Below are 13,320 nucleotides of genomic sequence, written 5' to 3' on the forward strand. Positions count from 1 at the left end.
TCTGCGAATGGAGACTGCATAGCTAGGTGCTTGATTTTATGTGGCAATGAGTCTGAAACACCTCAATTTAATAATTAACAGGTGGGGCCAAATACTTTTGTCCTTATAGTGTATGTATTAATAGGTAGTTTGCCAGGTTGTTTGCTGTGTTGAATTGCAAAAAAGTTTTAAATATAGCACTTTAAAAGTTAAGTATTCAAAGTAATATGTCAGGGGTCTATAAGAAGCTAAAACATTCAACTTTATTTACCTATTTGCAAATATTGAAGTATTGTATTGCTCTTAATACAACAACTTGGAATATAAAACATTTAATTAAAATTTTACTTAAAATGAAAGATTTGTTTTCCTGTTGTGTGTAGTACCTGTCAGTACCCTGCCTACTGTTGACTGAGATGCACTCTAAATCCAAGCTTCAAAAAGGCTTATAAACACTGTACCTCATCTTGTCTTGCAATTTCATTTGCTCCAGCAGTGAGGCTTGAAGGTGCTAGAAACTAATATTATGAATACACTTGTTCTATCTCTGTATGTGACCTCTTGTACGAGAACACTGTGATTAAAAATATCTCCTGCAACCTGTCTATATTCCAGTTTCTGACAAATATACTGTATAACACTTTCCTTACTTCTCCTTGTAGATACGGTATACTCTTTTGCTTTTTACTTCTTGCTGGTCTGTATTATGTATTTTTATTTTAATCTCTTGTTTCATTTTTCCATTTTTATTTTGTTCATGCTTATGTTGCACTGGTACCCAAAAGTTTTCTTTTGATGTCAGAATAGTTCTATCTATCTATCTATCTATCTATCTATCTATCTGTATGTATGTATGTATGTATGTATGTGTATAGATTTATATATATGTGTTTATAGCATCACCTGCAAAGCCCTACTTTCTTGGGTGTTTTGAGCACGGATTGAAGTGAATATAATATATAGATTTGAAGCCCAAGAGGTTTGGAGATTGCACACAGGGCCGCCAGCAAGGGGCTAGTAGCGTATGTGGCTTGAGCACACCAGGGGCCACGTTGAATACCATTGATTCTTTATTTTTTTTATTTTATTTTTTTGCTTCTTTATACCTGGTGGTTTAGTGAGAATGGTGTGCAGATAGCCTGTGCGATCTGCACATGGGCTGTCACATCACATACTAAATGTGGCCGCATCATTCATTCATATAATACTGTACTACAGCTTGTAGTACAGTATTCTATGAATGGATTGTGCGACTGCAGTGAGTAGTATGCGACAGGACGGCCGGTGCACGCATCGCACAGGCTGCCTGCATAGAATCTCTGTATATAGTTTCTAGATCATCTTCACCCTGTGACTTCACAGGTTATGTGGCTGCAGTAGCCACATGGTACACTTACACCATACAGGAGCTGCTGGAAAATCTTTCTATTCTTGTGCTGTTACTGGAAAATAAAAAGGTAAGGAGAAGGAGAAATGTGATGGGGAGGGGTAATGCATATGTGTAAAGCATGTGGACAGAGGGGGACATGAATGACTATTTGTGTTAATGGAGTGCACATCATAGCAACACATGCTAATTTTACACATATTTCAAAGTGCACACCAACACGGATATAACCGTTATATGAATGCTTAATGTGCAATACGAGTTAGTTTATTTAAATATATTATTATGGGAATATTATTAGCAGAAGTGTGTCAGGTGTGTACCAGACCAGAAGATATTTTGGATAGTTGTGATAGTTGGGGTGTGGCTGGATCATTTATAAATAACTTATTTTAATAATATATTTAAATTATTGGTAGTGTGCCAATTTATATTGTTGCAAATATACTGATTCTTGATACTGTGTATTGGAGATGTACTTATTTTATTATATTGTGTGGCACTTTGTATAGGAAATGTGGTATTCATTTGCAACTTCTGAGATGTCACGATTGGATTTGTATAACTTTTCTAAAGAAAGTCCCTCATGTTAATTTCACCTTTACATCTCAGTGGCCAACACGTTTGTTCAGCCTGTATACACAGCAGGGGGGGGGGGGGCGCTGCCTCTCTGTCTGTGTGGCTTGTATCCTGCATCTCAGATCCTGTTCGAATAATGCACACAGAAGGTTTTGGGATAAAGCAGATAAGTGTAAATTGCATGCCTCTCAGACAAATAAAGTGTGCTGGGGGGATTTGTCTGTGTTTGCTCCTTTTAGGATAACCCCATCCTTTCATGCACCTGCTATAGCCTATAAATTGATTTGAGCAACTTCCATTTCTTTATTTGTCTGAGAGGCATGTTGGTGTCAGTAGCTGAGGGGGAGTGCTGACATTGGATTGCTATTTGGAGGCTTCTGGGGTACCTCTTTGGTAAGTTAGCTCTCAATTTAAAAACACATATGTATGGCCCAAATATATGGGACTCTCATTGTTTAGAGTGGGACCACCCTATTAGCAAAAGCACCGTGGAGTGGTGGGTGGCTTCAACATACATTTGCAAATGTGTGCAACTGAGACTTTTTCATTTTTATCTACAGTAGAAATAGCAGATCTGTTGCTGGCTATAGCAGTGTGCTGGGGGGATTTGTCCATAAACTTGTATTGGTATATGATTGGATCCAGATAAAAATGGTAGATAAGTCCAGTATGCAGGACTAGATATCGGTCTGATGAAATTACTTTTATGTAATAAAATGCTTCAGGGCACCTTTATTATCTCACGGAGTCCTGTTTGGATTTTTATTTATGAGTGATCTCGCTATGTAATATGAACATTAGTTATAAATATCTTTGAAATCAAATCCTTTCTTGGATATGAGTGGATTGCATCAACACCGCAGCAGTTTGATACCCCACCAGATATATAAGCAGAGGACATATTTTGACATAACTGATCACATCAGTCTCATCTATTTCACATATGTGCACAGAGTATACTTAGCGCATGGAGCAATTTGGGAGCTATGACGGAGTTTGCACTACGGGTCTATAACTGACTCAAAGTTTCATCCGCATCTGTTATCGGCATACTGGGGATCCTAGTGAATTTACTGGCTCGAGAGGTAAGAGCTGCCGGCCGATTCTTTCAGACTCTAGCTGCCTTATATGCTAAGTTGCTTATTACCGTCTACACGCATCCCCGGACATTTGTTCCTTTTTAATTTACAATCAGGCTGTCTATTTTGAATCGGTTTTCGGTGGGGCTTAGATATTTTATTTACAAGACAACACCACTTTGAGTTGATTATTCTCACTAACGAATCCTTTTCCTTTTATTACAAGTGAGATCCGCTCCTGCATTCTGGACTTGTATACCATTTTTTATCTGTATCTAATCATATACCAGTACAAGTTTATATTTGGGATACATATCTCTCAATGCTACATTTTTTGAATAAAGTGCATTTTTTATATATATATATATGTGAGCCCACATTCCATTAAGTTTACTTTAGAAAAGAGGCGTCTAAGGGGAGATATGATTACTATGTACAAATACATTAGGGGTCAATACGGAGAGCTTTCATGGGAACTTTTTACCCCAAGGACCATACACAGGACACGTGGTCATCCCCTAAGGTTAGAGGAGAGGAAATTTCACAACCAGCAAAGGAAGGGGTTCTTTACAGTAAGGGCAGTCAAGATATGGAATTCATTGCCAGGGAAGGTTGTGATGGCAGATTCAATAGATATGTTTAAGGGTTAGACCAATTTTTAGCGGAAAGGTGTATCCAGGGATACGACCGTTAATTTAAAATAAAGGATAGTAGTGGATATAGGGTAAAAATTGGATTGCAATATTGAGTCTGGGGGGGATTTTCAAAATTGAAACAGATGGGCGGTTGCCTACTCTGGATTAATTACAAATATAAGTGCAGGATCGCAGGAGATCCAAAATAGGTTGAACTTGATGGACTGGTGTCTTTTTTCAACCTCATCAACTATGTAACTATGTAACTATGTAACACATCAACAAGGACTCCTCTATAGGTATTTATCGGCAAATTGGTAGCAGTATTTTAACATCATTATATCCAGTTATATGGGTGTTATTGTGTATTGCTTCTTCTATATGGTTCATAGTATTTGTATTGACTCTTATTTTATATATGTATTCATCAATTTTAGTAGCACTAAATATAAAATGTTGTTTATTGTGTAAGACCATCCCTTGTTAGTACCTCCAGGACTAAAGTTTTACATATATTTTTCTAGCGCTGCATTTTTTGTTTTTTTTATTGGTCTTCTACGTGAGGAGGGTTGCAGCTCCTATATGCAGCTGCTTTATTTTATTACATCTATCATGTTTACATTTTTAATTTTTGGGCACCATTCATAAGGTTTTTTTGTTTTTCTTTTCTCGTCATGTATTAATCGCTGACTACACTGCTTTTCATGACGACTTTGCCTCGTGTGAATAGGGAAAAAGAAAGTTAGACACCTAGTACAAACCAAAGAAAATGACTAAAAAAAGATTCTGGCGCTGATGATGTTGAATTAAGGAGATCACCGATGGTTGTGGTTTGAATGTCTTTTTAATGTGTTATTTTTAGATCAGTGCACTGATCAAAGGAAATTATGTGATTATATGCTGTACATTTTATATCTTTGTTTGTATTTTTCTATAAAATGTGTTTTGCTTATATCAGTTTCATGGATTTATTCACAATTGAGTGAATGCTCTCAGCGCTGTGGTTGTTTACATAGTATAAAGCACTCATCATTAACAGACATATTATGACAGGATGGGATGGAGGGGATACATGAAGCAAAAGAGGGAGAACTTCCTGTTCTTGGATGCTATAGAGCAGGCCTGTCCAACCTGAGGCCCTCCAGGTGTTGTGAAACTACAAGCCCCAGCATGCTTTGCCAGTAGACAACCTGTTGATAGCTGGAAGGGCATGCTGGGACTTGTAGTTTCACAACATCTGGAGGGCCGCAGGTTGGACACGCCTGCTATAGAGGCTTACTTTGCCACTCCCCTTGGAGCCTATTGGATGTAATTTAAAACAACCCAGGGAAAACTTTAACCTGACGGTAAGTGCAATGTAAGCCTACAAGCTTGGCATTTATGTGCAATCATCCCTATGAATGCTTTCATTTATCATAATGTTTAATTGATTTTTAATGCCTCAGTGAAAGCCTTGTTTTCTGCCTTCACATCATTTGCATAGGTGCTACGTGCTGAGAACGATGACCTTGTTTAAAGCAGCATCAGCATGTAAAATATGCAAGCTTGAATTATGCTTGAAATTTCTGACTCATGTTTTAGATATTAATATATAGAAAAGAGAGTAGCAACTAATGTAATTGGAGATCTAAAGTAAGATGGGTGCTTTTAGTATTTGAAAATAACTACAGAATTAAATTAGTTAGGCTTTGATAATGGTTGAAAAATACTATACTACATTCACATTGCCGAGCCATGTTTGAGCACATGGTAAAGAGAGCTTCTTTTTTTGGAACCTTAAACTACACCGCAACGTGTTGAAGGGGTTAATTTAAGAAAGCAAACATTATTTTTTTTAAAGTGACTGGTATGTGAGAACATTAGTGTTAATAGTTCCCAAATGGAAATGTGTAGAAAGAAAATTAATGCATCAGTATTCTACAGGACATTGGTGGATTGCCCATTATGCTCTCTGCAGGTTAATAAGGATTACATCTTATTTATGTAAACACTGTAGGCTTTGAAATGCTTCCCCATTCTAATTAAATGTATGGCTTGTTGTCTTTTAATTGAAACTCCCCTGATAGTGTTTTTCCATCCACAACAATTACCCATTTCTTCTTAATCCTCCCGTGTTTTTTTTAGTTTAGTCTTTTTTGCTTAATTCTAAAATTATCCCCCAGTGGAACTTGCAACAAATGTTTTTTCTTAAATTATCTTCATGATTATGCCTGGTTTTATTTTGAGTACCAGTGAAAATATAGTTTTAAAGTTTGTTGCAGATGAAGATGGAAGTTAGGTAATTATGCACTTGACTATTTTCTTTTTGAGGGGCGGGGGTTGGCAAAGATATGAATTACCTATTGGATGGCTGTCAAACCCACGGCCCGAGGGCCGCATGCGGCCCAGCACGCCTGTAAATGTGGCCCAGAAGGAGTTTTGGTTGTGGCAAGGGGGCAGCACTGTTAATGGAAAAAAAAAATCCTGCAAAAAAAAAAGAAAAGAAAATACTTACCTTGCGGTCACGTCAGCTGGTACTCCGGCTCCCTCCCTTGTCTCCTCCTCCGTGCGGTGCTCGCAGTGAATGTCGTGCGTGATGTCATCACGCCCAACATCCATTGCGGAGCCCAGCACAGAGGAGTCACCCACGCGAGAAGAACAATCAGCAGCACAGAATTGGAGAAAAGAAGAGGAGAGGACAGGAGAACAAGCCGATTAAAAGGTATGTTAAGGGGGATTTATTTTATTATTTCAAGGGACGCTGACCAGTGAATAAAAGTCACCTGGTCCTGGAGCATCATGGACCTTATCTCCCTGCTACATACTTCTACTTGTAATACTAATGGGGCATTATATATTATTCTCTTTGGCCCATTATAAGTTGTTATCCCTTAACTAACATAGTGGTGTAATTAGCAAAACAGGTCACAATTTAGGGTCACAGTAATGTATATGTTAGGTACCGCAGGCCTGGTCAGGGCACCCTGATATACAATGCCTGGCTTAAATGCACCTTATTGATATTGCATCGAAACAATACAAAAAGTGATTATGGTATAATAACTAGAGAGGATTTTTTGAACAGGGCGATTGAAAGGTAAGTATAGGGGGATTTGAAAAAAAAAGTGATATATATATATATATATATATATATATATATATATATATATATATATATATATATATATATATATATATATCACTTTTTTTCTCATATACATGTTAACTATGTTTTCTATGGTTTTTTGGATGATCAGCTATCGTTATTGTTAGTGTATCTTATGTGCGGCCCAAACCAACTCGTCGTCTTCCAATGTGGCCCAGGGAAGCTAGAAGGTTGGACACCCCTGACCTATTGTGCACACACAATCTGTTTATCTTCTCTGATGCATTCAACAAAGAATCCTTTTGTGTTCTATATTTAAGTTTTTCATGTTTAGACTTGAAGGCTTATGCACACAGGTTAAAATACTGATTTTTTATTTTTTTTATCTTAATGCTTTATAGATTATAAAAAAATATATTACATTCTTCACCAAGGCTCCATCCAGCTCATTTTTAAAATGTCCAATGTCGTTGGTTTACTTAATATAGAAAGGTTTGTCCACGTGACTGGTATGCATTACAAAAATAATTTTTCTTCCAGCAACTTTGAAGCTGTGCATATCACTCATGTCCAACTGAACAACAGAGAAGGTCCAACTGGCATAGAGAGAGAGTAATCTCTATGCCACACAATTTCTCCAGCAGTTTTCTTGAGCTTCATTTTATTTTAAATGCTGTTCAAGCAGCCACTCGAATGGGCAAAGATTGTAATACATTCTTGCCAAACATCGCAGCACGGTGGCGTAGTGGTTGGCACTTCTGCCTGACAGCACTGGGGTCATGAGTTCAATTCCCGACCATGGCCTTATCTGTGAGGAGTTTGCATGTTCTCCCCGTGTTTGCGTGGGTTTCCTCCGGGTGCTCCGGTTTCCTCCCACACTCCAAAAACATACTGGTAGGTTAATTGGCTGCTAACAAATTGACCCTAGTCTGTGTCTGTCTGTGTGAGTATGTTAGGGAATCTAGACTGTAAGCTCCAATGGGGCAGGGACTGATGTGAATGAGTTCTCTGTACAGCGCTGCGGAATTAGTGGCGCTATATAAATAAATGGTGATGATGATGAACATTCTGTATGAGTTTCACGACATGTCGTGTATATTTTTTTTATATTATTCATGGTATTGTCTCAACCTTTGGTGTCTAAAAGAGGTGTATCCTGCCAAAAAATTACAGCAGAAATAAAGTTAAATAAAGCTTACTCTCATAGCAAGCAATGTAATTTTCTAACATGTAGTAGAAAAATTACAGGTTGCTGGTGTGTACACATTTTTATAAATGCCCCCTTTGTATGGAACGCTAAGACAAATTAGAATTGTAGCACTTAGGATCCCCCACCTCTCACAGCTGATATAGTCGTGGGATCTTGACAATATATAGGAGGATGTCTGTGATATCTTTCTATTTGCCACTGGTGTCCTCTGCTATCGCCATCCGGAGCTCACCAATATCTTTGTCTAGACTTTCACGCCGGAAATCCTATATCAATGTTTACGTGCTTTGGAAAAAATCTCTCCCACATCCAGATTCATAGATAATTCAAAATTGCTACTGACTATCTGTTCAATGTTGTTAAACACAAGCACTTCATATTTCAATTAATCTATTTTTTTTTATTGATCTTTCAAAGGCATTGTGTGTTAGAAAGTCCACAGTGTTTAAATAACCTGGAGATCTAAATCTCCATAATTAATTACCTTTCAGCTGTAATCAGTAAATAGTAGCCAGTTGCTTGTGTAAACTAATATTATTCTTTATTAAAAAGTTGATCATCAAACAAATAATGTTTACACTTTAAAAACTTCCATAGATTAATATACCTAATTTAAATTATTGTTCAGTTCTTAATACATTTAACTGGTAATAAATTATACTGTCACCATTGGTAGATATTTTATTTTTCCCTTGTACAAAGAAGGTGATATTCATTAAGTTTGTGAAACATGTGTGATCATGGTGAGTACATTTGTGATTAAAATTATTAGATTTGAAACAAAACAAAGTGCTGAGTTATAATACACATAGCAAAATATCTAAAAATCACCTATCATCTGTGGAGCACCAAGTTCATTTCGAATGGTATTCGATATATAAATAAATCTTCAAATTGTCTTATATATAAACAGGTGAAACTTAGAGCAAACTTGGTGCCCATTGATGTCCCATATGTTTTGTAAATAAAATACTTAATCAAAATTAAAATAGTTGTTTGATAAAATAAAAATTCATATGGTCTATCTGAGATTCCACGGTCAATAAGAAGAAATTTATTAAACGCTATCATCCCTGCTGAATGAGGGATATGTGTATATAAAGCCTGTAAATCTAGTGTTAAGAATTCATAGGACACCTTCCATTCAATATATGTAATCATATTTAATATATGAGTTTTAGCTTTGAGGTGGGATCTCAGAGAGGCAACATGACTTTGATTAATGAATCAATATAAAATGATAAAGTACAAGTGAGTGACACTATTCCCACAATTTTGGGGCGCCCAAGAGGTGATTCCTGCCTGCATATCACCAAGAGCATTATGTAACAACAGTTCGTAAAGCTGACTTTGAAATAATTTAGTTGGATCCACTTTTAAGAATCTTTTCTGTGCCTCTTTTAGATAGTTTTCTATATTCTGTATGACTATCCCTCCCTTTTGTCTGCAGATTCAAGTATAACTCTTTTTTCGTTAATGGTCTGATTAAATTCATTGTGTAAATAGTTTGAGCAGATCAATCTGAAATCATCAGTACAATACTAATCATCTGTACAAAATTCATAATTGATGAGCTTCTCTATATCAAAAATAGGAATAACATCTGAAAAATGACCTGTCTCTATTTCCTTCTTCCAATAACTACTTTAGTTCAAGTAAAGTTGTCTGATCTCTATGTTCTAAAACTATATGAGCCAATTATGGATTTTTGTTTTAGATTATCTGTGGCTGGAGTCTGTAGAGAATTATAATAATCTAATAAAGAGAGACAAATCCTATTGTCCTAAAATGGCCAATACATTTTAAAGGAGGTGGCCTCCCTGCATACATGTATTTATTCTTTATTACAGTAGCAGAGGTCAATTACCTAAATATAGTAATACCGCTTTCATACTGCCGCCCCGGCAATATCCCGGGTTTTTCAATCCGGGTTTTTACTGGGGCCCGGAGCGTCCCAGCTCAGAAACACCATTCATATTGCACCTCGGACCCGGGAATTTCCCGGGTTGACCACATTCATTATGCACAAGTCTGTGCCCTGGCAATTTGTGGGAGTCATCACCAGAGCAGTTTTCATTGGCTGAAAAATGGTGATGTCATTAAAAGGTGACTGGTTTTTTTTTTACTTCCATGGGCCCCCACCGATGACATCATCCTCCAGAGACAGGCAGACAGCCAATCTGCTTGTTTTCTGTGCAACCCGGGTTGAAAAACCTGGGTTGCACCATTCATAGTGCAGGCAACCCGTGTCCGACCCGGGAATTACCCCTCGATAAATCCGGGTTGAAGACCCGGGTTTTTAGACCGGGGATTTTTGACTTGTACCATTCATACTGCACCAAGACCCGGGTCGTTTGAGCTCGCCCCGGCAAAAACACGGGATTTTGGTGCAGTATAAATGGGGTATAAGTGGCATAACTATGGGGAGATAAAGGGGTAGTAGCTGCTTCAGGGCCTGTGTTTCCTGCGAAAACTGCTCCCCTCTGTGATGTTAACAGTCTGCAGGAAGTTTAATCTCTTGATCTCTGCTATGTCATCACCTACACACTAAGGGATTAAACAACCAGAGTGCTGTGTGCATGAACTGGCACTCTAGGTCTCCAAAATGAAAAGCTCAAAGGAGAAAGGAACTGTTATGTGACCTTCCTTTCTGAGCAGGCAGTGAAGTGCAGAGTGTTATTTTTCCTGCCTGTGACTTACAGCCTAGCACTGTATGTGGCACTAGTGCAGGGCAGTCATATCCAGGATTTAAGCCATATAACTCTGTGGGTGAGGATAGACATGTCACTGTCTGGCTGCAGTAGATGGAAAACAAATTCAGAGGCACATCCAGGTCACTAATGCTTTTGCCTTGCATAATTTTATATACGAAAATGACCTTCTATTAGAATGAATAACTGTTATTGCACATTGGACATCTCCATTAATGACACCCAATTAGCCAATAAGGGCTTTAGGATAAGTACAGTAGAGAGATAAAATGTATAGAACGGAGTTATATCAGCTAAATCTAGTCAAGATCAACAGAGACATGTCTGGTTTCTGCAGTCTGTGTTCATTTACATTCCGTAATTGTTGTAGTCCTTGTGTCAAATGTGTATATAACAATAACATGAAATGAGCTTGTTGTTTAATGCATTCAGTAATCAGAATATGTGGCTCATCTGACAATTCTCTGTAATTGAAAGATGCACAACCTGTAATTTTATGACCTGAAAATCAGGCAAGCTTACGTCTATAGTTAGCTGTTAATTGAAACCAGGTCTTTTTACTTTGTGAGCACAATGCAGCCCATCATATGCTTGTTCTCTTTCCTTCACCCTTGAAACAAAAAACTGATATGACATGAGTGGAGTTTGTGATTGTAAGTAGCTTGAGAAACATGAGGATTTCTGCTGTACTCATGTGCTAATCTTTCTACAGTATTTACTGGAAAATTTCTTTCCACACGATTCAAATAATTTGATCATAAAAATGTATTTAACAAGTACTTCTTAAAATATTTATTTATCCTGAGAGATGCATTATTCAAACATTGACCTTGAAATATATCTTACAAAAATTGTAAATTGCTTTCCAGTATAAGAAACAAAATAAATTAGGAGGGAGGGGGGAGTAATCTAACCGTAAAACTGCATTTTGTATGGCTACCGAAACTGCTTTTGTGTCTGTTTCCCAGTTGCACCTTGACATACATAAATTGTATTTTTCAATTTTTTTCAAATGTCAAAACTTCATTATTGATATCTTTATAGTTAAGACTTTTTCCTGTGATACTGAAAAAATATATTGATCTTTCATGATGAACAAGACTCCTCAGTTCCAGGTCCTGAAGAACAGCATTGTCTTTTTATGCCTGAAAACTGTTTTTGCATATAAATGAGGATAATCTTAATAGTGCAGAGAAATGTTATATTTTAAAGGGGAAAACACATTAACGTACATTTTTCTTGTTTTCATTCTTTTTTTTTTATAAAGATATTTGCCAGATTACATCAGTGGGGACTTTGATTCCATACAGCCTGTTGTGAAGGAATTCTACAAGAAAAAGGTACTGTATAATTCCTTCAATTCTTTCAATCAAGAATTCATAGTAGTCAGATAGCAAAACTATACACAGTCATGGGATCTATTGTTTGGAATGCTTGGAACTTGCGGTTATTTGTCTAAGGGATCTTTCTGTAATTTGGAGCATAATGCCTAAAATCTACTAAAAAATGTAAAAATTATGTCTGTTGTTTCCCACACTGTCCTCATAGATACCTCCTGATTTGTTTATTTTATTTTTTAGCAGAACTCATAGTAACCTTTGGGAGAAACACTTAGGACCTTATTTAAAGCTGAACATATTTTCAATGCTGAATGCACATTCAAAAATTATGTGTAACTTACATGTGTATGTTGAGTCGCACGTATCTCAAGACAGTGGTAGTTCTGTGTCAAACGTACAAATGCATATTTCTATGCCCCACAGTAGCATAGATGATGATTATTATTATTATTGTAGATTTGTAAGGTACCACGGTGTTCTGCAGTGCCGCAGAGTAGGGAAAGCAGGACATACATAAAAGGACATATGTAAAACAAGGACATACAAGGTAGACAAAATAAATACAGACATGAAAGCAAAGGGTATGGAGGACTTGCATTCTAAGTGCAAGAGGGCACAGCTGAAACAAGAGGAGTGAGTGTGGCTTAGAGTGGAGATTGGGGCAGCTGTGAGGGTGTATTAGTGTAAATAGTATCATCAAAAGGTAAGCTTTAAAAAAAGAGATGGTTTTTAGAGAACGTCTATAGATTTGAAGGCTGTGAGGGAGCCTGATTGGGCATGGTAGGAAATTCTATAAGTAGGGAGAGTAGGGTGCAGCATGGGAGAAGTCTTGTAGGTGCGAGTGAGAGGTGGTTACCAGAGGCTAGAAAAGGCGCATGACAGAGGTAGATCTAAGAGAGAGGGAGGGAGAGTATTTTGATATGAGATTTGAGATGTATGAAGGGTCGGTGGTATTGAGGGCTTTGTAGATAAGGGTGAGCAATTTGAATTAGATTTTGGAGGACACAGGGAGCCATTGTAGGGATTTACAAAGTGGTGAAGCAGATGTGAGAGAGAAAGATCAGTATTGCAGCAACATTTAGGATGGATTGAAGTGTGGATATATGGGAATCAGGAATGCATAGCTGGAGGTTGCAATAGTCAAGACCGGAGATGATGAGAGAATGGCTAAGAGTTTTGGTAGCATGTTGATTAAGAAAAGGGTATATTCTGGCAATGTTTTTAAGGTGGAATCTACAGGACTGGGAGAGAGTCTGGATGTGATGAATAAAGTAGATGGCGGAGTCAAGTATGACACCTTCTACAGACACCTTCT

The 13,320-nt window shown here is 37.4% G+C and overlaps 1 protein-coding gene across 2 annotated transcripts in view; it reads left to right on the forward strand.

Annotated features, from left to right (window-relative positions):
• TPK1 (thiamin pyrophosphokinase 1) overlaps nt 1-13,320 on the forward strand; it is a 467,722-nt gene that overhangs the window by 172,596 nt on the left and 281,806 nt on the right. For both annotated transcript variants that reach the window (XM_075211273.1, XM_075211274.1), the window contains exon 5: nt 11,933-12,005. In XM_075211273.1, the coding sequence (XP_075067374.1) occupies nt 11,933-12,005 (73 nt within the window). The remainder of the gene's footprint in view (nt 1-11,932; nt 12,006-13,320) is intronic.

This window comes from Mixophyes fleayi, chromosome 5, assembly GCF_038048845.1.
Source record: "Mixophyes fleayi isolate aMixFle1 chromosome 5, aMixFle1.hap1, whole genome shotgun sequence".
Classification (NCBI taxonomy): Eukaryota; Metazoa; Chordata; class Amphibia; order Anura; family Limnodynastidae; genus Mixophyes; species Mixophyes fleayi.